The sequence below is a fragment of the Pantherophis guttatus genome, chromosome 14 (genome assembly GCF_059756535.1).
Source record: "Pantherophis guttatus breed Tessera chromosome 14, ASM5975653v1, whole genome shotgun sequence".
Classification (NCBI taxonomy): domain Eukaryota; kingdom Metazoa; phylum Chordata; class Lepidosauria; order Squamata; family Colubridae; genus Pantherophis; species Pantherophis guttatus.
The window spans coordinates 16,756,334-16,783,333 of NC_142076.1; the positions used below are offsets into that span (position 1 = coordinate 16,756,334).

A 27,000-nucleotide genomic window follows, 5' to 3' on the forward strand; every position below is an offset into this window, starting at 1 on the left:
AACCATCAGAGAAGGAAAACCTCCTGGTTACCAAGACCAGGTGGATGTGATCAAGGGCCCCCAATTTTCTTGCTGAAAAAGTACCATTTTGCAAAGGACAATTCCGATGAACTTTATTGGCATTACAGCTTTGGTTATTTCTCAAATCTGATATATCCAAACATCATCCCAGATTTCATAACCGGAGAGGTCGAAAAAGTTGAACCTGCTTGCCTGTCCACAGGAGAAAATGCTACTTCAGTAGCTTGAGAGCAGCGTTAAAAGGGGCCAGATTCTCACAAGACCGGAGCCATTTCTGCACGTTGGCTGGGACGGCCTCCGTGTCCCCCGTCTGCTGAAGGGCGCACCAGGTCACGACGTCTGCTACCGTCAATTCGTTGCCCACCAACCAGGAGGTCTTGCCGAGGGTCGCATTCATGCCCCGCAGAACTGCTGCCTTTTCTTTATTGCTTCCTCCTTGGAGTTGGAAGAGGGCGGTGTCGACCCAGCTGTCCATCAACGTGGCTGTGACGGTGTTATGCTTTGCGCCGAGCAAGGAGAATAAGAACCTAGCAATGTTCCCTTCGCCTTCGATGGGGCACATGGTTTGAATGCTGAACTTCATCTGGGGTTTTGGCACTGGAAGGATAATCCCAATGTAGCATTAGACACCGATGACGCTTGCAGAGCTGGTATAAACAGGTAGTCCCCGACTTACAAGCCCAACAGAGCCCAACATTGGGCTGAGCAAGACAATGGAACGGTGAACTTTGCCCCATTTTGCAACTTCCTTGCCACAGTTGTTAAGTGAGTCACAGTTTTTAAATTAGTAGCACGGTTGTTAAGTGAATCTGGCTTCCCCATTGGCTTTATTTGTCAGAAGGTCCAAAAAGATGATCACATGACACCCACCCCCCAGCGACTACAGCCAGTGTCCAAATTTTGATCATGTGGCCATGGAGATGCTCCAATGGTTATAAGTGTGAAAAATGGTCATAAGTCACTTTTTTTCAGAGCCCTTGTAACTTCGAAGAGTCACTAAACAAATGGTTGTAAGTCAAGGACTACCTGTATTCATCATTCCTTCCCAACACGTTTATGATGTCTCATGTAGGTGGAAGAGACATTTCCCTGGCTGTCAAGTTTGATTTTTCACATAAGATACTGCCCGACAGGTAACAAATACTCCAAAATGAACAGCAAGCAAGAAATCTATCAAGTACCTCCCCCTTTTCCATCTTACATCAGATTTATTTAAAAGGTTTATATAGCCACACAACTCCAAACAGGATATGTCCAATGAAAATCCATTCTTTTATTAATTTAATAAATAATGGTGTGGGCTAAATCTGTAAGCAGCTATTAATAAGCGCACCCGGACTTACCATCTTTCCAAATTAAAGTAACACCCAACTGGTATTCGTGGCGCGATTGTTTCTTTGTCTGCTCACCAAAGCACTTGAGCAGCTTTTCTGGCACGTTTTTCACAGACGAGTGTGTATGAACAGTTGAAAGTATCTTGTACTTCTCACATAGCATACTGTGGAGTATTAGCAACGACAGCGGAGGGAAAGTGGGGTTCGCGTTGATCACTATGTCCTTCAGAGCACCGTAATCCTGCTTTAAAACAAACTTGACTTCAGTGAGCTGTTCAGCTTTCCACTTTTCTAAAGCTTTTCCACATATTATAGTTAATATCCTGCAGGGTTTTTTTAGTACTTTCCGTAGATTAACTGCACTGCAATTCTCTACACTGCCTATTCATCTTCCACACTGCTTAGACTAGCTGTGGAGAAGAAATGGAATAAGTGACATAAGTGGCTCTCATAGGTGACAAAAGATGAACTTACACATGTCAGTTGAGAGCTTAAAAATGCTAGGCCTCCAAGAACATTATGAGAATAGAAAAATGGATGGATCTCCGTCCTAAACAGATGGCGAACTGGATCTGGATTAGTCATACTTAGAAATTGTACATTATGCACCACTACATTTGAACACCTCCTATAAACACATACAATACTTAGAATATGAAGCAACATATTCCAAAATACTCCAAATTCTAAATCATACATTTGTTTATCGGTACCAGTGAACCACTGGCAATTACTACTGATAGAAACTGAATATTTAGGCGACAATATTCTGCAGAGGTTGGAACTGTATAGAAAAGCTGTTCCAGCTCAGATATTCCATGCCATCGGAAACAGGAGATGAGACTCAAATGACGCTCCCAAATAAAGGAGAAGGAGCTAGTTATTTTTACTTGGCTAGCTATTAATAAACAAAGTGGTATTTATCATTAACAAAAGCTTCATTTAAAAAGCTTTTTGCTCCTGCTAGCTGAAGTAATTATTTGTAAACCATTAAAAGCATTTTTAGGCCAATTTTGAACAAGTATACCTTTATTTCCTTAAAGCCCTAAAATTAAACCATGACATCAGTGTTGGCTTGGGACAAAGTTATGTTACTATTTGGCTGATACTTTTGCAATGTAACTGTTTGTAGAATCAACATCACTAAATAAATCCCAAAAGTGCTTTTACAAAAGGCAACTGGACTTTGTTTTTCTTTGAAGACGTTTCACTTCTCATCCAAGAAACTTCTTCTGTTCTTCAGTCAGAACTGAAGAAGCTTTTTGGAAGAGAAGTGAAATGTCTTCAAAGAAAAACAAAGCAGTTGCCTTTTGAAAAAGCACCTTTGGGACAACCATGACCTGGATGACCGAGAATCTCCATAGACATCACTAAATGTACGTTTGGCCAGAATGCAACTTATTTGTTGCAACCAAAAAGCAAAAAAAAATAAACCACCAACTTTGGTTAAACTATTCTAGGCAGAATGCAAGCATTTCAGAATCCGACTTGCCTTCCCAAGTAGACTATCGAGTTCTGCAGAGCTGACAGTTAGAGAAACATAGTCATCTGTTTGAATTATGTTAGTGGCATCAAAGTCCGCATCTGGTGTCTGGATCATTTTTGAGAGGCCATCCACAGCAGCTTTCAATTCATACAAACGTTTCAAGATCTCTTCCTGGCGGAATTCAAGCGTCTGGAGTGTCGGGTCAACTTCATCCTGAATGAAAATTAGGTTAGCCTTCAGTTCGTCGTTTTGTATTGGGTCAGAACAAAACCAGGTATTCTGGCTATCCCTTTTTATATGCAATTTATTTATATTTTTGTTCGAATATACATATTTATATTAGTTACATGTTTCTAGATCACCCATCTCCCTCAAGGACCCAGTTTGTGGGGGCAATAAACTGACTTTGTATAAATATACAAAAGTATGAAGGCTATTGCTTAAAGCATTGTAAGCTGCCCTGAGTCTCCGGAGAAGGGCGGCATATAAATCAATTTTTTTTTTTAAAAAAAGGAGGGGCTGTAGGCATTGATAGTCAATGGATTTCAATAAAGGAGACTATTTGTAGCTCAGGGTTGACATGAGGGGTCCTTTGTGCTCCCTGAGCTTGGTTTTTTTTTTTTTTTTTTGCACAAGTTTCATTACCCAAACTAGGTAACTTCATCAGTGCTAGAAAGATTGGAGTTTGCAGGGAGGACGAGGATGAAGGGAAGAAGAGGAAGGGGAGGACTGTGGGCTCTTTGGTGCACCCTGAGCTTGCTTGTTTTCTTGCAGATGTTTCATTACTAGTAATTTCATTTCATTGCTAGTAAACATCACCAGCGCTGTTGATGTTACCTAGTTTGGGTAATGAAACAACTGCAAGAAAATCACATGTCTTCATTCTGCAAACCTGACTCCTTTCTAGCACTGATGATGATACCTCGTTTGGGTAATGAAACCTCTACAAGAAAAGAAGCAAACTCAAGAGAGCACAGAGAACCCCCTTCAATGGGTTTATATTAAGAGTTTATCCCAAATTTTAATTCTCTCCGTACCATTTGATTTTTATTGTAAGCTACATTGAGTCACTTTGCATTAATACTGTAAATACGTTTTAATATACATTTGGTATGCTCACGAATACATACAAGCAATTATTGCAAATATGTTCCCTGAAGGAAAAGGAAGAGAAAGTGAAAGTGACAGGAAGGCAGCCTGATCCGGATCCAGGCACTGAAAGGAGGGGGAGGAGGGGAGTCCCTTCTCCTACCCGACCCTGTGTGGGGCCCCAATGGGTCTCGGAGGAAGGCCGCCTCTCCAAAGCTTTCAAATTACAACTCCCACCATCCTGGGCTGGGGCTGATGGGGCCTGGAGCCAGGCACCTTTGGGAGCAACCGGAACGATTTAAAGCAGACTCGAAAGAAGTAGCCGGGCCGGAGAGGATGGGGATTGTAGTCTGAAAGAGGAGTGGCTTGGGGCAGGGCCAAAAGCATGGGGTTGGGGAGAATGGGGATTGTAGTCAAAATAGGGAGTGGATTCAGGCGGGGCTGAAAACAGGGAGGATGGGGATTGTAATCTGACGAAGGAATGGTTTGGAGTGGGATGAAAAACGGGTGCTGGGGAGGATGGGGACTGTAATCCAAGGGGGAATGGTTTGGACTGGGGCCGAAAACGGGGGCTGGGGCTGGGGAGGATGGGGATTGTAGTTTGAAAGAGGAATGGCTTGGGGCAGGGAGAAAACCTGGGGTGGGGAGAATGGGGATTGTAGTTCGAATAGGGAGTGGACGGGGGGGGGGATGGGGATTGTAATACAAGGGGGAGTGGCTTGGGCGGGTCAGAAAATGGGGGGCTGGGGAGGATGGGGATTGTAGTCTGAAAGAGGAATGGCTTTGGCCAGGGAGAAAACCTGGGGTGGGGAGAATGGGGATTGTAGTTCGAATAGGGAGTGGACGGGGAGGATGGAGATTGTAATCCAAGGGGGAGTGGCTTGGGGCGGGGCAGAAAACGAGGGAGGGGCTGGGGAGGATGGGGATTGTAGTCCGAAGGCGGAAACCTTTCCAGGGCGGTCTTGGGGCCAGGGAGCCGCGGCCTGCCTGCCTGTCATCCCCATTCCCCCACCCACCCACCAGCCCAAGTGAGGCGCCGCAGGGCCGAGCGGCTCCCTACCTGCTGAGGCGGCGGCGGTGAGGAGACAAGGCCGGAGCCCCCGTCGGCCTCGGCCGGGTGGTGGACGGAGCGCACGCGGTACATGCAGGCGGGGAAGTGCTCGGCCAGAACCGCCGGGCCGGAGCCCTCCTGAAAGGGCCTCACCTTGTACATCGGCATCCCGCCCGCCTCGACGCCGATTCTCCTCACGCCACGGCAGACTGCGGCCCCCTCCCCCCCACCGCGAGCGCGCCCGCCTCCCATTGGAGGAGCGCCGCCTGACGCCCCGCCCATCGCGCCTCCCATTGGCCGACTTGCCACGGCCGCCAAGGCTATTGGCCGAAAGAGGCGGGGCTTCCCCGTCGGCCGCGTGCGGTCTTTTTGCTTCCATCTGATGCAAGCTCCGAAGGGAGGGGAAGGGGTGTAGAAGGCGGGTGAAGCGGCCCTTGACCTCACACTTCGGGTTAGAAAGCGAAGCCATCTCATGAGGGGAAGGGGGGGGCTTCTATCCAGATACGTTTCTTGGGGTTAGGAGAAGAAGGCTCAGCGGAGGCCTCTGTCTGCAGCCCCTGCTAGGCTTAACCTCGCCTCCTCTCCAAGCAGGTGGAGGACTCTGAGCTACTGGGGGGAATATTGTATAACACAGCATGTTATACAATATTCTATGAAATGGGTGAATTCAGCAAACCAGGTCAGCGTTTCGTGTGAACCCAGCTCCAGAGGATAAACAAAGAACCGAGGAAAAGTTGCGTGAGAAATACTGCTTTGTATATTTCAGGATCTGGGGATTAAGAGTCTGTCATCTGCACCTCCATAACTGTCTGGTTTGGTTCTGCAACCCAACAAGACAGACAGGATAAGTAGAACTGCAGAAAAAACCAATGGCTACCAACCTGCCTTCCATGGAGGACCTGCATAGTGCACGAGTCAAAAAGAGGGCTGGGAAAATATCTACAGACCCCTCGCATCCTGGACATCAACTGTTTCAACTCCTACCCTCAAAACGACGCTATGGAGCACTGCACACCAGAACAACTAGACACAAGGATAGTTTTTTCCTGAACGCCATCACTCTGCTAAACAAATCATTCCCTCAACACTGTCAAACTATTCACTAAGTCTGCACTACAATTATTCTTCTCTTCCTTACTAGTATCTATCTCTTTCCACTTATGACTATTACCATGTTGCTTGTATCTTTCAATTATATTGTTTTTATTTGTTCCCTAGTATGATTTGATAGCTTATTAGTAACCTTGACTATCACTAAGTGTTGTATCTTTTTATTCCTGATGAATGTATTTTATTCTCCTTATGTACACTGAGAGCGTATGCACCAAAGACAAATTCCTTGTGTGTCCAATCACACTTGGCCAATAAAGAATTCTATTCTATTCTATTCTATTCTATTCTATTCTACCCTACCCTACCCTACGCTACCTTACTCCCTACTCCCTACTCCCTATTCTATTCTATTCTACCCTACCCTACCCTACCCTACCCTACGCTACCTTACTCCCTACTCCCTATTCTATTCTATTCTATTCTACCCTACCCTACCCTACCCTACCCTACGCTACCTTACTCCCTACTCCCTATTCTATTCTATTCTATTCTATTCTATTCTATTCTATTCTATTCTATTCTACCCTACCCTACCCTACCCTATCCTACACTACCTTACTCCCTACTCCCTATTCTATTCTATTCTATTCTATTCTATTCTATTCTATTCTATTCTATTCTATTCTACCCTACGCTACCCTACCCTACCCTATCCTACATTACCTTACTCCCTACTCCCTATTCTATTCTATTCTATTCTATTCTATTCTATTCTATTCTATTCTATTCTATTCTATTCTATTCTATTCTATTCTATTCTACCCTACGCTACGCTACGCTACCCTATGCTACCTTACTCCCTACTCCCTATTCTATTCTACTCTACTCTACTCTACTCTACTCTACTCTACTCTACTCTACTCTACTCTACTCTATTCTAGTATTGGGTTCCATGAGGTACCCGAACTGGTGGCTGTTCACACCGCCTCCCTTCCCCCATATACTAAGCTTCGGTAAGATTTCACTCCACCTTCCTTTTTACTCCCCGATTGGTGCGTAGATGGACCAATGAGAAAGCTTCGCCGCGGTGATTGGAGGAAAAGAATTCTACCCAGAAGCCATCGCGAGCCTGGGAAACTGGGGGGCGTTCGCGGAACCAAGCGAGCCTGTCTCGCCCGGGGAGAAGCGGGGCGCCTCGGCTGCGGGCTCTAAGGGAGTCGCGGGGCTCGGCTGGGGCTCCGGCCCGATCCTGGATTCCCTTCCGTGAGAATCGATTGACGGGAAAAATGGGCGGGAAAGAACCGGACCGCCCCTTTGGGCTCATTTGCATATCATTTGCATACTTCGTTTGAAAAGCGAGCAGGCAGCGAAGGGTTAAATTGCATCAGCGAACCAGAATGGAATTGACTCCAGGGTACGTGCATTTATTGCATTGCTTTATTTTATTATTTTATTATTTGAGGTTATTTTAATTGGAGTGGAGTTTCAGTGCAAGTGCATGCATTGCGTTGTATTGCTTTATTTTATTATTATTTATATTGGCATGGGATTTCAGTATAAATGTATTTATTGCATTGCATTATTTTATTTTATGATTATTTGATGTTATTTTAATTGGAATGGAATTTCAGTGGAAGTGTATTTATCAAATTCTTATATTTTATGATTATTTGATGTTATTTTAATTGGAATGGAATTTCAGTGCAAGTATATTTATCGCATTGCTTTATTTTATTTTATATTTTATTATTTGATGTTATTTTAATTGGAACGGAATTTCAATGGAGGTGTATTGCATTGCTTTATTTTATTTTATTTTATTATTATTTGATGTTATTTTAATTGGAACGGAATTTCAATGGAGGTGTATTGCATTGCATTGCTTTATTTTATTTTATTTTATTATTATTTGATGTTATTTTAATTGGAATGGAATTTCAGTGCAAGTGTATTTATTGCATTGTATTGCTTTATTTTATTATTATTTTAATTGGAATGGAATTTCAGTGGAAGTGTATTTATTGCATTGCTTTATTTTATTTTATTTTATTATTATTTGATGTTATTTTATTTGGAACGGAATTTCAGTGCAAGTGTATTTATTGCATTGTATTGCTTTGTTTTATTATTATTTATATTGGAATGGGATTTCAGTATAAATGTATTTATCGCATTGCTTTATTTTATTTTATAATTTGATGTTATTTTAATTGGAACGGAATTTCAGTGGAACTGTACTTATTGCATTTCATTACTTCATTTTATTATTTTATTTATAGCCCACCTTTATTAGTTTTATAAATTGCTCAAGGTTGCGAACATACCTTCCTCCTCCTGTTTTCCCCACCACGACAACCATCGTGTGAGATGGGTTGGGCTGAGGTAGAGCGACTGGCCCAAAGTCACCCAACTGGCAGGATTAGAACTCACCACCTCCTGGTTTCTAGCCTGACATTTTAACTGCTAGACCAAACCGATTCAAACTGTAAAGCTTTGACTTCTTGTAAATAGGAACCATTCTTTTAAAATTATTTTTATTATTAAATTTATATGCTGCCTGACTCCTGGGTGGTTTACACATGGTTCAAAAAAAACACACACATACACAAAGAACAAGCACTTTGGGCAAATGTCTGTGATGTTTTTTTCCTGCAGCATTGCTCAGAGGTAAGTGAATTCTGCAATATGGTTTTAAGAGAGAATATTTTGCTCTCCCACCAAAGTGATTAGGTTGCCTTTCAGAGCGGTTTAAAACCTGTTTCAGAATGAAGGTATAACTTTACAGTCCGAAAGCAGAAGTGAAACGAAACCATAGACTACAGTCCGGTGAACCGCAATATTTTCTGAGTGTAAAAAAAAATAATTTTAAAAAAAGCTTTGTTGTTTTTCTTTTTTTTTTTTAAAGAGTGGAAAAAACGATCAAGCCAATCGATCGCAGATCAGTTCATCGGATCTGCTCAGGCCAGGTGGTGCTGAATCTATGTACCGCTGTAAAAGAGCTGGTGGAAAACAGCCTCGATGCTGGCGCTACTAACGTTGGTAAGTTGCGGGTTGTTTTAAAGTTGTTGGAACTCAAGATTGTTTTAGTCATGCTGTTATCTAGTGCAGTGATGGCTAATCTTTTTGTCTTCGTGTGCCGAAAGTGCACCCATGTGCGTGCACCAATAATACAATGCATGCGTGACACACACACACACACACACACACACACGTGTGCCCTGACACCCTGCGAATTTGCGTGTGCCCCCTGTGCCCCCCCCCCCGTTCTGTCCCCTCCCACGAGTGGCCTTGCAGAGGCTCAAATAGCCCGGCAGTAACAAACGCAGGCTAGAGAGACTGAAGCTGGCCCTTTAATAAATAGTTCTCTTCCAAAGCATATATCAGTCCAATAGTTACTGGGCAATGTTCCAAAGGTCTTGGCAGACCGCCAGCAGGCTAATGCAGGAATGCAGACTCTTATCAAAAAAACCCTCCAAACTAACAGTTGTAAATCCACTGCATTCAAAACGCCAACAAATTGTTCACCACGCCTTTCCAGCCCAGTCACACCCCTTTTATACTTTGTAGGGTGTGGCCCTCTGTCTCCTGACCATACCTCTTGGGACGTGGCAATAGCTGTTCTCTACAACGTCTTCTACGTCTCTCTCTTGCATCCAATAAGGGCTCCCCCTCGTCGTTACCGGCCTCTGTTTCCTCCTCAATTTGGCTTGGTCCAGAGGCACGTCAGCAACTGTCAGTTCTTGCTGACTCACCAGTGAAGACGGCCCCTCCGGCACATAGCTCGTGCCAGCTTCCTCCTCCTCCCTATCATCCTCCGACTCAGCATGTGAAGATAAATCAGCTTCCGGGCCCGGGGTCACAACACTTCCACACATGTGCGTGCGACCCACCTGCGCCCATTTTTGGGCCTAGTAGGCCTCCCTACAGCCTCCTGGGACCAAAACCAGTACGCAGGAGCGTGCCATCTCCCCCTCACCCCCCCCGTGCATGCGTGCATGACCCCCTCGCCCCCTGTGTATGCTTGCACAATCCCCACCCCACATCTCACGCATGCCCCCTCCCCGCGCATGTACAACAGAGACCTGAAAATCAGCTGGCCGGCAGGAGGTGCGCGCGCATGCGTGGTGGAGCTGAGCTTGGGCGACAGCTTGAATGCCCGCAGAAAGGGCTTTGCGTGCCACCTGTGGCACTCATGCCATAGGTTCGTCATCACGGATCTAGTAGTATTTGGAGGGAAGAAGGCAGGAAATCGTGGAAATTTAATCTTCGTTATTTGTTTTTTCATTTATAGAAGTGAAGCTTAAAGATTATGGAGCGGATCTTATTGAAGTCTCTGATAACGGTTGTGGCGTAGAAGAGGATAACTTTGCAGGCTTGAGTATGCTGTATTTCTATGTCTACCTCTATTCATTTTTAATATTACTTACAGTTAATACATTAGTTCTTCCATAAAGAACTACTTTTATTCAAAAAAAAAAAAAATGAAGGCAGCTGTTTTTGCATGGTAAGATATTGCTGCCTTTTATTTTTATAATGCAACGTTTGGAAACCTGGATAATCCAAACCACAAAGCTTACGCATCCCGACCCTAAAATTAAATAAAACATTTCAAAATGTGCTAGGATTAGCACCATCTTACAACACTTCCCCAGGGTTTTACAGTGCTGTGAGATTGTGAGAACAGGGGGCAAACACGCAGTTCCCTTTCATCTTTTGCAGCTTTTCCACACCACATGGTCAGATGGCCCTGGTGGGATCCAAAATCATCAGTATAATAAGGATCATTTAGTGACTTTTCCCTCCTCCGAAACATGTAGGAAAATTAAAAAGAGTCATAATTGGTTCCTTGCTAGGGGCCACAGCCTGTTGTGGCCCGTCAGCGGTCTGTACAGCTAGTAGCTGATTCCGACAGCAAGGAGGCTGGTGTGGTGCTGCGCCAGCAGCCTGTGCAGCTGGCACTTGAGTCAGACAATGAGGAGGCTGGAGAAGATGTGGTGCCAGAGGCGGGGATTCAGCCAGGGCCTTCAGAAGCTCCAGAAGCTCCCATAAGTGAAGAGGACAAAGAGGAGGAGCCTCTTCTCGATGCACGGGCACGCAGAGCTGCCAAAAGGCAGGAGTGGCTCCTCAGGAGGAGGTCTGCTTGAGAGTAAGGCTTGGGGCTAATTGGCCACTCCCTTAGCCTATTTAAGGAGGAACACCGACGGAAGCAATTTGCAGGGAACAACTCTGTTCACATACCTTCCTGTCTTGTCTTGCTTATCTTATCAGCTTCCTGCAAATTGCTTCTGGGCATTCTGCCAACAATAGTAAGCTTTCAGTTATTAGTCTTTGAATTCTTGGCGGCTGTTAATGCAATTAATTAACAGCCGTTGTTGTAAAAGACTGGTTTATTTAGTAAACTAAGGTTTGAACGGACTTCGTGTGTGCTGCGTTCTTTGGGGTCCGTAGCTGGGACAGAACACAGTCTGGTTAAAAATATATATAGTTTTCAGTGCTTTCTGAATTGCCAGGAAAAAATTGGGTGGCAATGAACCCTTGGCAACAACCTAACCCGTCGGTTCTCTAGGCTGTGGGGGGCAGCCTAGAGAAACCCTGTATTGTGGCCTGTCAGCAGCTGGCCCCTCCAGCAGCAGATGAGGAGGAGGAGCGGGAGTCAGGGTCAGCATCAAGGCAACCCGAGAGCTCCGAGGGGGAAGAGGGAATGGAGCTGGCAGAGAGAGAGAGAGACAAGAGGAGGAGCCTGGGCTGTCTGTCAGTCCTCAGATGGAGAGTCAACAGCCCCCAGGTCTGGAGGTGGCTGATGAGGAAGAGGAGGAACAGCTGGGTCCAGTGCCTGATGCACAGAAGGCAGAGGAGAGGAGAGCAGTGGAAATCTATGGGCCGGTCCTTGGGACGGAAGAGCCACCACTGCTAGCAAAGCCCCACCCTAACTCTGGGGATAAAAGGCAGGGGGCGAAGAATAGAATAGATGTGGCAGACAACTATTCATCTCCCTGCCAGACAGACTTGTTAGCCTGCATTGAGAGAGAAACTTTTTGCTCTTCCACCCCAAGGACCGGCCCATAGATTTCCACTGCTCTCCTCTCCTCTGCCTTCTGTGCATCTGCGCGTCAGGCACTGGACCCAGGGTCTCCTAATAAAGGAATCATTGATTTAAATCCAGAGAGTTTGTCGTGTTTGGGGAGCTGGGTCAGAACCCGCTGTTTCCATCCCTCCTCTCACCTCTCTCAAATATCTCTTCCAGCACTGAAGCATTATACTTCCAAGATCCAAGACTTTTCTGACCTCATCAACGTGGAAACGTTTGGCTTTCGAGGCGAAGCTCTGAGCTCTTTGTGCGCGTTAAGGTAAGAAGCTTGTCCACGTGGGGAAGTGTTCTAGCTAAAGCAACTGGTGAATCTTATGCTGGCTTCATTTATTCCCGTTTCTGTACATGCACACCAAACCCTCTCTCCCCACAGAAGTGCACACCGGTAGGGAAAAAAATTTGAATTTTACCCCTGCAGTAATGATTATAAAGGTAGTCCTTCTTCTGACCTAAGCTTCCCAAAAGCACGAAGCAGACTCCTTGTCCCGACAAAACTAATGTGAATTCCTCTCATTCACATCCAGCAAAGTCCCAGCAAACAGTCTTTCAAGGGTAAATTTACAACCACAGACCTTATCAGGCTTGGAGAGCTGCCAAGCCGATATCTTCCAATGGCTGTAAAAGAAAATATTTGGCAAGGAGTTTCTGAGAGTCACGAACAGATCTTCACCCCAATGAAATGAACTAATTGTCTCCTGCAAACTCCCCTCCCCTTTCGCTCCTCTTTATTCCTTCTGGGAGGGGCTATTCACCGTCCACCTGAAGCTTTACTCCTGAGTCGACCCTTGTTCCTTAGCTGTTCCCTTCTCCTGGCAGCTCTGCGCATGCGCACATCGGGAACAGGTTCCAGCTGTTCTTCTGCCCCATTGATGTTCGACTCCGAAGGCAGCTGGTAACTGTCGGTCGGCCCTGGCTCCCTCTCTGCCTCTGACGCAGAGCAGTCATCAGAGCCTTCCCCAGACTCCAGTACTGGCCCATGTTCCTCCCCAACCTCCTCACTGTCCGAGTCTGCCACCAGTTTCGCTGGCCACTGGTGGGCCACAACAGTCCTCAACTTATAACAATTCATTCAGCAGCTGTTTGAAGTTATGACGATGTTGAACCAATGGTGGTTACACCCGGTCCTCAGAGTTCCGGCGGTCCCAGCATCCCTGTGGCGATGTGAATCTTTCCTTGCCTCTGCGTTTCCTTATTAACCATGAAAACAATTGTGTTAGGAAATGATTTTACCTCACTTGTTGGGTTGGCAATATATAAACCATCAATATATATTTATTTATATATATATTTAAGACTGCTGTATTGCATCATACTGTGTCCTGATTGGTTAGCTCTGTAGCCAATGTCCTTAAGAGGGAGCTAGAAACATGGTTTGTTTCTCTTTGATGCTCTTTGCTGTTTGCTGTGTGGTATTTACTGCTGTTTGCAACTGTTTATGTGTATGACTACGACGACTGGTAAGAAGACTTTGTTATTGGATTATCCCTGGAGTATTGTTTTACTATCTACTACTTTATCTGTGTATGACCTGGACTGTTTATTGGACTCTGCCTTACTATTTCCTGAAAGTAAACACAACTCAAGTGTATCTGTGTGTTGGCTGTGTTATTCCCTCACTACTCTCAATCACTTTTCATTCGCACACCCTTGCTACTCAAGGGTTGCTCTGCGAATTCCTTAACAAATTGCGTTCCTTCGTACACAGCAATGTTTCCATTGTCACTTGTCACAAGTCCGCCAATATCGGGACCCGCCTGGCGTTTGATCACAGCGGGAACATCACCAGGAGAGTCCCGTTCTCCCGGCCACAGGGGACCACCGTCAGCGTCCAGCAGCTGTTTCTTACTTTGCCGGTTCGACACAAAGAATTTCAGCGTAACATAAAGAAGGTTTGAACCAGTCACCTTGTTTTTAACACTTAGCAGGAAGAAAGGAGCCCCTTCCTGAGGAAATGAAACCAGGGCAAGTCCCACAGGCTAAAAAATAAAGCATTGCCCCGCCTTTGCTGAGGTGTAAATTAAGTAAACAGAATTTTCGGTTTAAATCGGACTTTCAGCCTAAACGCATAACGTCGATTTCTTCTTGTAATCCTATATTCAGAAGGGTGATTTGTCCCCGTACCCACACACACACACACACAGCCAGTCGAGGGTTAAGGAAACACTTTGGAACGCACCCAGTTCTTATCTCCCACTTGGCAGCGATAGACACACCGTCTGCCAAGTGACTTTATTTTCAAAGTAAAACAGAAAGACAAATACTCAAGAGTCCAAATGTCCGACACTTTAAATCTTTCTCTCAGCAGCTCCAGACGAGGCTTTAGTGACTATCCAAGGTTTGCTTTGTTCGTCACAAAAATCCTTGACCACCACCCTCTATTATATAGTCTCTGGGGTGTGGTCCAGTGACTCAGTTCTAATCCCTAGCACGCCTCCTGAGCTGCTGCAATCGTTTATCACGCCTTCGGAGGCGTGCGTCCAGGAATGATGTTTCTTTATCACTCTGATCCGAATCAGCTGTCTCCTCTCCCTCGGCCGGCACTTGAGACAATGCCAGAGGGGAGGGGCCTGGAGTGGGAGGCCTGGCTGACTCCTCTTCCTCATGCTCGGAGCTTTCTTCCTCCGATGGGACAGGCTCAGAGGGCGGGGCCACAACACTGGGCTTAAAACCCCTCAAAAGTCCACGGTGCTTTGCTATCTTATTGTACTGTTTGAATGCTTAGAACCATAGTCGGTTTGACCTGCCTAGCAATAGATAAACTGGCTAAAATATTTGTAATTTGTTCTGTAAGCCGCCATGAGTCGCCATGTGTGAATAGGCAGCAATATAAATTCAATGAATGAATGAATGAATGAATGAATGAATGAATGAATGAATATTTAATCTTAAATGAGAACATTATTTATATTTGATGTCCAAACTGGCGTGCATGTTTGTTTTTTGTCACACGGTTTCACTCTTGGGGAAAAAAAAGAGCCTTGCTGAAAAATAACTGTATAAACATTGTAATAAAGAATGGCTTAGTTTTTAGATGCCTGTAATACCGTGTTTCCCCGAAAATAAGACCCTGTCTTATATTTTTTTTGAACCCTGAAATAAGCGCTTGGCCTTATTGCCATGCACTCAAAAGCCCAATTGGGCTGGCTTGCTTGCTTATTTATTTATTTATTTATTTATTTATTTATTTATTTATTTATTTATTTATTTATTTATTTATTTATTTATTTTTCATATTTCTATGCCACCCACTCTCCGAGAACTCTGGGCGGCTTACACCAAAGGCAGTATACTAAATAGCATATTGCCCCCCAACAATCTGGGTCCTCATTTTACCCACCTCGGAAGGATGGAAGGCTGAGTCAACCTTTAGCCGGTGAGATTTGATCCGCTGATCTGCTGAACTAGCAGTCAGCTGAAGTAGCTGCAGTACTGCACTCTAACCACTGCGCCACCTCGGCTCTATAAATTATTATTTAGGGGATGTCTAAATTATTAAATTATTATCAGGGGATGTCTTATTTTGGGGAAAATAGGGTAGCAGCAAGAAACTTGAGTGTGTTTCGTGAACTCCCCATCCTAGATTTAAGTTTAAATACAGCATTTAAAATTCCCTGCTTATTTTTTTCTTAATTTTACTAAATTTACCATCGTCCATTCTTGGTCCACATCTCCCAAGGTCACGGAGATATTGACTAGGAAATCCTCCGTTAAAAAGATGGCAGGAATGCTATGATCACAAGTGGCATTTTGGGAAGAAAATAAGAAAATCTACTCTTTAAGGGATGCGGTGGCTCAGTGGCTAAGACGCTGAGCTTGTCGATCGAAAGGTCGGCAGTTCAGCGGTTCGAATCCCGAGTGCCGCGTAACGGGGTGAGTTCCCGTGACTTGTCCCAGCTTCTGCCAACCTAGCAGTTCGAAAGCACGTAAAAAATGCAGGTAGAAAAATAGGGACCACCTTTGGTGGGAAGGTAACAGCGTTCTGTGCACCTTTGGCGTTTAGTCATGCCAGCCACAGGACCACGGAGACGTCTTCGGACAGCGTTGGCTCTTCAGCTTTGAAACGGAGATGAGCACTGCCCCCTAGAGTTGGGAACGACTAGCACATATGTGCGAGGGGAACCTTTACATTTTTATTTATTTATTTATGTATTATTTATTATCAGATTTATATACCGCCCTTCTCCCGGAGGACTCAGGACGGTGCACAACATTTACTATTCTTTGTAATAATGGTTTCACTATCGAATATATATGCAAGTCTCGGATCATCATAAAGATCTGATCGAATCACTTTTTTCTCTCTCTCTCTAACACACACCTAAAGGAGTGCAACTTTTTTTCCCCTCTCTTTTCCACGCCCAAAAGGAGTTTACCAAAATGGTCCAGATCCTACAAGCGTACTGCATCATTTGCACCGGGGTTCGAATTAACTGCACCAACCAAGTGGGCCAAGGGAAGAAGCAGGTTGTAGTGAGCACCAGCGGAAGTTCTACTTTAAAAGAAAACATCGGCGCCATATTTGGACACAAACAGGTAAAGAACAGGGCTGATGATATTAGCTCATTTGGCGGATGAAACATTGGCAAAAAACCAACCAAATTCAGAGAACACCAAGGATCCCCTCATAAATGTGTAGTTAGCTTGACTGGCGTGGTGCATGATGGTTTGCAAATTCGAGCATCTGGGAATTCAATTTCACTATAGGTTGTTATAGGGGGACGCGGTGGCTCAGTGGCTAAGACGTTGAGTTTATTGATCAGAAAGTTCGGCAGTTCAGCGGTTCGAATCCCGAGTGCCGCGTAACGGGGTGAGCTCCCATGACTTGTCCCAGCTTCTACCAACCTAGCAGTTCGAAAGCAGGTAAAAAATGCAAGTAGAAAAATAGGGAACCACCTTTGGTGGGAAGGGAACAGCGTTCCGTGCGCCTTTGGCGTTGAGTCATGACAGCCACATGATCACGGAGACGTCTTTTTTTTTTTTTTTAATTTGATTTATATGCCGCCCTTCTCCGGAGACTCAGGGCGGCTTACAATGTGCTAAGCAATAGCCTTCATACTTTTGTATATTTATACAAAGTCAGCTTATTGCCCCCACAAACTGGGTCCTCATTTAACCTACCTTAGAAAGGATGGAAGGCTGAGTCAACCTTGAGCCTGGCGAGATTCGAACCTGCAGAAATTGCAGGCAGCTGTGTTAATAACAGGGTGCATTAAACCACTGTACTACCAAGTACTTCGGACAGCGCTGGCTCTTCGGCTTTGAAACGGAGATGAGCACCGCCCCCTAGAGTCGGGAACGACTAGCACCTATGTGCGAGGGGAACCTTTACCTTTACCTAGGTTGTTATTTTGTTCCTAGGTACAAACCCTGATTCCCTTTGTGCAGCTGCCACCGAGCGAAGAAGTCTGTGAAGAATACGGCTTGAACGTTTCTGCTCTGCCCTCTAAGCTTTATACGTAAGTTAAAAATTGGAATTCCCTCCCTCCCTTCCTTCCTTCCTTCCTTCCTTCCTTCCTTCCTTCCTTCCTTCCTTCCTTCCTTCCTTCCTTCCTTCCTTCCTTCCTTGTGATTAGAATGCAGTATTGCAGGCTAATAATGCTTAGAGTTCGTTTCTAACTGGCTGAAAGTTGACTCAGCCTTCCTTCCTTCCGAGGTGGGTAAAATGAGGACCCAGATTGTTGGGGGCAAGAGGCTGACTCTGTAAACCATTCAGAGAGGGCTGTAAAAGCACTATGAAGCGGTATATACTGTATTTTTCGGAGTATAAGACGCTCCGGACTATAAGACACACCTACCTTTTTTGGTAAGGAAAAGAAGAAAAATAAATCTGCCTCTGCCTCCCAGCAATTTTGCCTCATTGCAGCAAACAGCCTGCTTTACTTTCATTTTCGTTTTCAGCATAGCTTGATTAGCACAAGGAAAAAAAAAATCTGCTCCCAGCAATTTATCTCCTTGCAGCAAGCAGCAGAGGCCCGTGCAGCAATAGGCAATGGGAATCTCTGCAGCCTGAAACAGATGAGAGCCGGGAGGCCAATCCAACCGACAATCAACTTGTGCTAATCAGGTTGTGATGAAGCTGAAAGGGGCTGTTTCTTCTTGCTGCTTGCTTGCTGTAAGGAGGTAAATTGTTGGGAGGCAGAGGCCAAAGGTTGGGGGCCAGTGGGTGGGCGGGGCTACATTCGGTGTATAAGACGCACTGAAATTTTCACCCCCTTTTAGGTGGGGGGAAGGTGCGTTTTATACTCCGAAAAATACGGTAAGTCTAATTGCTATTGTTATGGGATTCTCTTAACATCGCGTTCCTTTGAAACAGCATCGCAGGATTTGTTTCGCAGTGCAATCACGGCGATGGGAGGAGCACAACGGATCGGCAGTTCTTTTTTATTAACCAGCGGCCGTGTGACCCAGGAAAGGTATGTTTTTTTTTTCCTGCAGGAGTAAATTCTCAATTTTTTTAAAAAAAATTGTCTCTGGGATTCAAAGACCCTCCCATGGAGTGGTGCGGTGGCCTAGAGGTGGAGCTCTCGCCTCCCAATCAGGAGGCTATGAGTTCGATCCTAGGTAGAGGCAGATATTTCTCTTTCTGGACACAATGAGAATTATATCTGCTGAACAAAACTCCTCATTGGCAACAGGAAGGGCATCCGGCCAGTAAAACACTCTGGTAGTTCCATTCGGTTGCCCAGACTCCACCCCGCAAGGGATTATGGCGTCGTTAAATGAAGATGATTCAAGACCGTCTCTTGATTCTCATCTTGCGACTGTACAGATAAGTCCTCAATTTTCAATCGCAATTGAGCCCAACATTTCTGTTAGGTCGTTCAGTGAATTTTGCCCCATTTTACAACCTCTCTTGCTACAGTTGTTAAGTGAATCACTGATGCCAATCAGGGGGGCTTTATATCTTTTTAAATCTCAACCAAATTCAACCGACGTCTGTTATTTTTTTTCTTTTTCTGAACAGGTTTCCAAAGTTGTAAATGAAATCTATCATATGTATAACAGGCACCAATATCCATTTATTGTTCTTAATGTCCGTGCAGAATCTGGTGAGTTTTATAAATTATCTTCATCGTTAGCTCCTGTTTTTATAAATTGAGATAATTTGGCCCGCTTAATTATCATCATTAAGTCCACAGTGCTTTGCTATCTTATTGCAATGTTTGAACGTTTAGCACCAGGGGTGAAATCCAGCAGGTTCTGACAGGTTCTGGAGAACCGGTAGCGGAAATTTTAAGTAATTCAGAGAACTGGCAAATATCACCTCTGGCTGGCCCCAGAGTGGGGAGGGAATGGAGATTTTGCAGCATCCTTCTTCCAGGAGTGGGGTGGGAATGGAGATTTTGCAGTATCCTTCCCCTGGACTGGGGTGGGAATGGGGATTTTGCAGTATCCTTCCCCCTGGAGTGGGGTGGGAATGGGGATTTTACAGTATCTTTCCCTCTGGAATGGGGTGGGAATGGGGATTTTGCAGTATCCTTCCCCTGGACTGGGGTAGGAATGGGGATTTTGCAGTATCCTTCCCCCTGGAGTGGGGTGGGAATGGGGATTTTGCAGTATCCTTCCCCCTGGAGTGGGGTGGGAATGGAGATTTTGCAGTATCCTTCCTCTGAAGTGCGGAGGGAATGGGGATTTTACAGTATCCTTCCTCCAGGATTGGGGTGGGAATGGGGATTTTGCAGTATCCTTCCCCTGGAGTGCGGAGGGAATGGGGATTTTACAGTATCTTTCCCTCTGGAGTGGGGTGGGAATGGGGATTTTGCAGTATCCTTCCCCCTGGACTGGGGTGGGAATGGGGATTTTGCAGTATCCTTCCCCCTGGACTGGGGTGGGAATGGGGATTTTGCAGTATCCTTCCCCCTGGACTGGGGTGGGAATGGGGATTTTACAGTATCCTTCCCCCAGGAGTCGGGAGGGAATGGGAACTTTGCAGTAACCTTCCCCTAGAGTGGGGAGGGAATGGAGATTTTACAGTATCCTTTTCCTGCCACACCCGCCAAGCCCACCAAGCCACGCCCACAGAACTGGTACTAAAAGAAAAATTGAATCTCACCTCTGGCCTAAATGATGGAGCCCATCCGTAAGTGCGAAGAAAGAGCAAGCTAACCAAAGACCGGTGAATGTTTTTGATTTCAGGATGCGTGGACATCAACGTGACTCCGGATAAAAGGCAGATCTTGCTCCAGGAAGAGAAGCTTTTATTAGCAATCCTAAAAACATCGTTGATGGCGATGTTTGGCACTGACGTTAATAAATTGGCGGTGAATCAAAAGCTGACCGATGTTGAAGGTAGGAAGTCAAGTTGCCGTTTAAGCAAAACCTTTTTTTTTTTTTTTTTTTGCTTAAAAAAAAGGGGGGGAAATCACTTAACAACCATCTCACTTAATAAGAGAAATTGTAGGCTCAATTGAGGTCATAAATCGAGGACTATCTGTACTAAGAAAATCACAACGGTTCTCTTTTTTTTTTTTGGCAGGGAACTTGAAAAGCTTCCTCCGAAACGAGGGAGAGGCGTCTCCCTCAGAGACATCAACCAAGCCTTTTTCTCCAAATCGGGACGAGACATCGACGATAATTGCCCGTCTGAAGGAATCCGTTTCTCGAGGGAAAACCTCTGCTCTTCGGGAGACCGAGAGAGCCCAACCGAAACACAGGCCAACCGCCAGCCAAGGAATATTCCAGATGCTTGCCGGTTTTTCCGCCTCTCCCCGAAAGAAAATTCTTCTCAACGAGGGATCCGAAGACGGAAGCGAGGTGGATTCGAGGAATTCCCCGCTTGCGGGAAGGAAGTTGGAGAAATCGAACGAAGATACGGATTCTGGTTTGGGGAGCGTCTCCGCCGAATCAGATGGGGGTTTGAGCACGCCAGAAACGGCCGTCCATTTTAGAGCCGAAAGTGCTGGGGATTCTTCCAAAGAAAAATCCAGTGTTTCTAGTGGAGAAATCCAGAGCAGCGAATGTGGATCTAGCGGGATTTCCTTGCCCTCCGAACCAAACCAGAACGAAGAAGGCGGGTTCTCTCGACAAGCCGCTTCATCCCCCAAAGCAAAACGTTTTAAGATCAGTCAACCTCTTTCCCCAAAAGCCCATTTCTCGGCGATGACCCCCGAACAGGACTCTGACGCGCAGCCCTTGTATGACGTCCCGGTCAAAATGGAAAAGAGGACGGTGCCTTTAGCCGTCTCTTGGAGCAGCTTAACGGGCCGAATCCAGAGGCAAATTAAGCGCCAGGAGACCGAAGGAGAAATGTTGAAATTCAGAAAATTCAGAGCAAAGATTAGCCCGGGAGAAAACAAAACGGCGGAAGATGAATTAAGAAAGGAAATAAGGTATGGCGGCTCGCCTCTCTTCGCCAGAGAAGAGAGGCGTTCTTGGAAATGCTGTTGACCGCTGCTAAGTTTATATCTTTGTTTATTTTTTTCATCTCCTTTTAATGACCCCATAATCCCTTGCGGGGTGGAGTAGTCTGGGCAACTGAATGGAACTACCAGAGTGTTTTACTGGCCAGATGCCGTTCCTGTCGCCAATGCGGAGTTATATTCAGCAGATATATTCTCATTTCTCTCCAGAAAGAGAAATATCTGCCTCTACCTAGGATCGAACTCACAGCCTCCTGATTGTGAGGTGAGAGCTCCACCTCTAGGCCACCGCCCCACTCTCATTTGTTTATTCTTTTATTTGTATTATATTTAGAAAGATTCTTTTATGCAGATAGTCCTCGACTTTACGACCACCATGGAGCCCAAAATTTGTGGTGCTAAGCGAGACAGTTGTTAAGGGAGTTTTGCTCCATTTTACGACCTTTCCTGCCACAGTTGTTAAGTGAATCACTGCAGTTGTTCAGTTAGTAACACGGTTGTTAAGCGAAGACGGCTTTCCCCATTGACTTGGCTTGTCAGAAAGTCGTAAAAGGGGATCATGTGACCTCGGTTCACTGCGACTGTCATAAATATGAACCAGTTGCCGAGCATCCGAATTTTGAACACGTGACTACAGGGATACTGCAACGGTCGTAAGTCTGAAAAACGGTCACAAGTCACTTTTTTTCCAACTGCCATCGTAACTCTGACGGTCACTAAACAAACTGTTGTAACTGGAGAACTTGTAATCTGTCAGATTTATAGGATGTCCCTATGGGTTATGAAGGGTACGCGGTGGCTGGCTAAGACACTGAGCTTGTCGATCGAAACATCGGCAGTTCAGCGGTTCGAATCCCTAGTGCCGCATGACTGGGTGAGCTCCTGTTACTTGTCCCAGCTTCTGCCAACCTAGCAGTTCGAAAGCAGGTAAAAAATGCAAGTAGGAAAATAGGCACCATCTTTGGTGGGAAGGGAACAGCGTTCCGTGCGCTTTTGGCGTTGAGTCATGCCGGCCACATGACTACGGAGACATCTTCGGACAGCGCTGGCTCTTCGTATTTGAAACGGAGATGAGCACCGCCCCCTAGAGTCGGGAACGACTAGCACATATGTGCGAGGGGAACCTTTTCCTTTAGCCTTATGGGTTATGACTCTTGAGTGACTTTGTAGAGACTCTACAGTCCTTGATTTATGATCACAATTGGGACTTGAACTTCCTTCACTAAGCAGTGCGGGTGTTCAGTGAGTCACACCTAATTTTACACCCTTTTTTTTTTTTTGCCACTGTCGTTAAATGAATCACGGCTGTCATTAAGCAGATCGGTCTTCCCTCAAACGCAAGAAAGCAAGTCCAGCCTTAGATTTGAAGGCTTAACGTAGCTTTTTCTGCGTAGCAAAGAATTGATGGCTTGTGACTTCCGTGAGGATATTAAGAGTTTTGGATTCGAGAATTGGGGGAGAAAAAACCCCCCAGGTTTTAAAAAAGAGGAGGCAGGTCTGACAGTCTACGTCTCTCTGTGTTTCTCCCTCTGCGTGCAGGAAAGAGATGTTTGCTAATATGGAGATCGTTGGCCAGTTCAACCTGGGCTTTATCATCGCCAAGCTGAAATCGGACCTCTTCATCGTCGATCAGCACGCTACCGATGAAAAATACAACTTTGAGATGCTGCAAGAGCACACCGTCCTGCAGGGGCAAAAGCTGATCAAGTGAGTGACTTCTCAACAGTTTGGGACGGGGGGAAAGTTCCTAAACTGAGCTATAATTGGTTCATCTAAGATGCCAAGCCATGAACAAGCAAATATATGCACAGAATATATGCACAGAAACACACAAAATCTATTTATCTATCTATCTATCGATCAATCAATCGATCGTCTGCCATATTTTTTGGAGTATAAGACGCACTTTTTCCCCCCCTAAAAGGGGGTGAAAATTTAGGTGCGTCTTTCTACACCGAATATAGCCCCGCCCACCCACTGGCCCCCACCCTTTGGCCTCTGCCTCCCAGCAGTTTACCTCCTTGCAGCAAGCAGCAAGAAGAAACGGCTCCTTTCAGCTTCAGCACAGCCTAATTGGCACAAGTTGATAAGATCGGCCTCCTGACTCTCAGCTGATTTGCTCTCAGCTGTTTTGCGCAGGGCTCTGCTGCTTGCTGCAAGGAGGTAAATTGCTGGGAGCAGATTTTTTTTCCCCCTTGTGCTAATCAAGCTATGCTGAAAACGAAACTGAAAGTAAAGCAGGCTGTTTGCTGCAAGGAGGCAAAATTGCTGGGAGGCAGAGGCAGATTTCTTTTTCTTCTTTTCCTCCCCAAAAAAGGTAGGTGCGTCTTATAGTCCGGAGCATCTTATACTCCGAAAAATACGGTATCTATCATCTATCATCTATATCATTATCTATCTATTATCTATCATCTATCTATATCATTACCTATCTTATCTATCTCCCTCCCTACATACACACACATATACACACACATACAGTTTATCTATCTACACAGACATAATCTACCTTTTGTTGCAAAAAGGGACACATGACCTCAGGACACTGAAACCATCATAAATATGACCCAATTGCCAAGCATCCAAATTTTGATTATGTGACCATGGGAATGCTGCAATGGTCATAAGTGTGAAAAATCAGTCTATCCACACACATTCTCTCTTATCTGTCTGCACACATGCTATTCTATCCTATCTATTTATCTGTCCATCCACCCATGCACAGTTTATCTATCTATACACAGTCTATCTATCCATACATAACTCTGTATTATGTATCCATACATAAAGCTGTCTACACATCTATTTTTATCTATCTATCTATCTATCTATCTATCTATCTATCTATCATCTATCTATCATCTATCATTTATCTATCTATCATCTATCTATCATCTATCTTCTATCTATCTATCATCTATCTATCATCTATCTATCATCTATCTATCTATCTATCTATCTATCTATCTATCTATCTATCATCTCTACATACATACATATATACCCTGTTTCCCCGAAAATAAGACATCCCCTGATAATAAGCCCAATCGGGCTTCTAAGCGCATGCGCTAAAATAAGCCTCCCCCCCCCCCCCCGAAAATAAGCCTTCCCTAAAAATATTTAAACGCAGAGCTGGAAATCAGGTAAGACGGCAAGAGGATCCCCATCTTGCTCCATGTGCCCTAAAATAATAAGACCTCCCTGAAAATAAGCGCTTATTTTGGGGTTCAAAAAAATATAAAACAGGGTCTTATTTTCGGGGAAACACGGTACATACATACCACACACAATAGATGCACACAGTTTCAGAAGGGCTGCCTTCAGGTTTAATGCTTGTTGCTTCTCTTTTTCTGTGCCCCACATTTCCAGGCCTCAAAATCTTAATTTAACCGCTGTGAGTGAAAGTATCTTAATGGATAATCTGGAGATTTTCCAAAAAAATGGATTTGATTTTGTGGTTGATGAAAACGGTGAGTTCTGCCCTACCCATCTCTCCTAGCTTTGGTATAACGGAAGTGGGGAGAAAGTGATTGTCTCTGCTTTGGGAGCGTGCAACATCTTTCAAATAATTAAAATGGAAAAAATTAGCACGCCAAACAATTCCATTTTAAATCTGCCTGAAAGAAGGATCTTCTAACGGTCTTTGAAATTGGAGTTCAGTTGGATATTCTTTTCCTGCCAGAAAAAAATACACTCGGTTTAAAACTTAACCTACAATTATTTAGCTCCTAATTGGCAATTATTACATGAGCAGTTGGGTTAGATGTTGAAATGTTATCTCAGTGTAAAGAGACGGTGACCGTTATGTTATTTTTAAAACCTTTCAGCTCCTGTAACTCAGAGAGTGAAGCTCATATCTTTACCAACCAGCAAAAACTGGACTTTTGGTCCTCAAGACGTGGAAGAATTAATCTTTATGTTAAGCGATTCTCCGGGAATCATGTGCAGGCCATCCAGAGTAAGGCAGATGTTTGCCTCTCGAGCATGTCGAAAATCCGTAAGTATAACTGTTGCTGTAAACTGGGGCATGGATGGATGGATGTGAATCTGGCTTTCCCATTGACTTTGCTTGCCAAAAAGTATTGTGGCCCGTCAGCGGCCTGTGCAGCTAGTAGCTGATTCCGACAGCGAGGAGGCTGGTGTGCAGCTGGCACTCGAGTCGGACAGTGAGGAGGTTGGAGAAGATGTGGTGCCAGAGGCGGGGATTCAGCCAGGGCCTTCAGAACCTCCAGAAGCTCCCATAAGTGAAGAGGAGGAGCACGCAGAGCTGCCAAAAGGCAGGAGTGGCTCCTCAGGAGGAGGTCTCCTCGAGAGTAAGGCTTGGGGCTAATTGGCCACTCCCTTAGCCTAGGAAGTCCAGTTCCCCCACCATAGAGTCTCCTCCTAGCACGCCGTCCTTTTTCCTCTACCTGTCCTAACCGAAAGCCCCATCAATTGTGGAGCCAACCAGCGACAGGGAGCCACAGCAGAGGGATGAAAGAGCCACATGCGGCTCCAGAGCCACAGATTGCTGATCCCTGGGCTAAGCTAAAACGAATTGATACTGAACTCTAGACTTTGCTCCTGTTACAGGTGATGATTGGAACCGCCCTCACGGCCAGTGAAATGAAGAAACTGATTTCTCACATGGGCGAAATTGAGCATCCTTGGAACTGTCCCCACGGCAGACCCACCATACGACACTTAGCCAACCTGGACCTCATTACACAATTGTGACAGGCTACTAGCTCTTAACTTTATTGTGGAATGCAACCGCAGTCTCGTTTTAGAAACACAGGCTATGGCAAAGTTCTCGATTTTGCTGGACCGGAAGCTTAAATCATGGTTTTGTGTTGCAAAAGAAGAACGTGGGGTTTTTTTTTCCCCCCCCTTCTTCTTCTCTTTCTCTCTCAATAACTGGACACAACTTTCCATCTCCTGCCCTCTGAAAAAAAGACTTTTCACATTTTTGTTTGAAAAAGCGGTGGGAAAATAGAGGGGGGGTTCCCCCCCAAAATGGGCTTGTCTTATTGCTGCCTTTGTAGAAATATTGATTTTCTGTCCATTTTATCGGTTTCCTCTGGACAGAAAGAATTGAGTGTACGTAACTGACTCTTTAGAGCAGTGGTCACCAACCTTTTTATCGCCGCGGCCCGCTGAGCGCGCGCAGGGGTGGGGGCACGGCCCAGGAGCTTTTGTGCACGGCCCATTGCGCACGGCCCAGGAGCCTTTGCGCTGCAGCGTTCATGTCCCCCGGCCGCTGCGCGGCCCGGTGCCGGGTACTCCACGGCCCGGCACCGGTCCGCGGACCGGGGGTTGGGGACCACTGCTTTAGAGGACTTCCTGTTTTAGGGCAGACCTGTTTTGTAAATAAAGATTTTTTTAAAAAAAAATACACGTGTTCTTTGTGCTTTAACAGAGTGGTTCCCATCTACAGTGTACAATGGGAGGGCCAGTTCCTGTAGGTATGAGAGAGATGGTTAATGCCAGTTGTGAGTTTTATGGTGTCACAGCATTTTACTGCTGTGAAAGGCTTAAAC

At 45.2% G+C, this 27,000-nt stretch overlaps 2 protein-coding genes across 5 annotated transcripts; one reads left to right on the top strand and one right to left on the bottom strand.

The window, feature by feature from the left end:
* Nucleotides 1–86: 86 nt before the first annotated feature.
* On the bottom strand, nt 87–5,374 carry AIMP2 (aminoacyl tRNA synthetase complex interacting multifunctional protein 2). Of its 4 annotated transcripts, none has more exons than XM_034438796.3 (4): nt 4,991–5,374; nt 2,848–3,054; nt 1,365–1,596; nt 87–618 (listed from the first exon to the last, which is right to left on the bottom strand). In XM_034438796.3, the coding sequence occupies exons 1-4, from the start codon at nt 5,273–5,275 to the stop codon at nt 233–235; spliced, it is 1,110 nt and encodes a 369-aa protein (XP_034294687.2). In that variant the 5' UTR covers nt 5,276–5,374; the 3' UTR covers nt 87–232. The 4 variants fall into 4 exon arrangements, with proteins under 4 accessions (XP_034294687.2, XP_034294688.2, XP_034294689.2 ...); XM_034438797.3 differs by having other exon boundaries at nt 1,365–1,599; nt 5,135–5,257; XM_034438798.3 differs by having other exon boundaries at nt 5,135–5,256.
* Nucleotides 5,375–7,115: 1,741 nt separating this feature from the next.
* On the top strand, nt 7,116–26,853 carry PMS2 (PMS1 homolog 2, mismatch repair system component). Its single transcript, XM_034438787.3, has 15 exons — nt 7,116–7,448; nt 8,940–9,073; nt 10,326–10,412; nt 12,279–12,381; nt 13,828–14,011; nt 16,488–16,655; nt 17,481–17,578; nt 18,436–18,535; nt 19,087–19,171; nt 20,259–20,411; nt 20,599–21,451; nt 23,021–23,188; nt 24,851–24,951; nt 25,309–25,478; nt 26,054–26,853. Exons 1-15 carry the CDS (start codon nt 7,432–7,434, stop codon nt 26,195–26,197), a joined length of 2,565 nt encoding a protein of 854 aa, XP_034294678.2. The 5' UTR covers nt 7,116–7,431; the 3' UTR covers nt 26,198–26,853.
* The last annotated feature ends 147 nt before the right edge of the window (nt 26,854–27,000 follow it).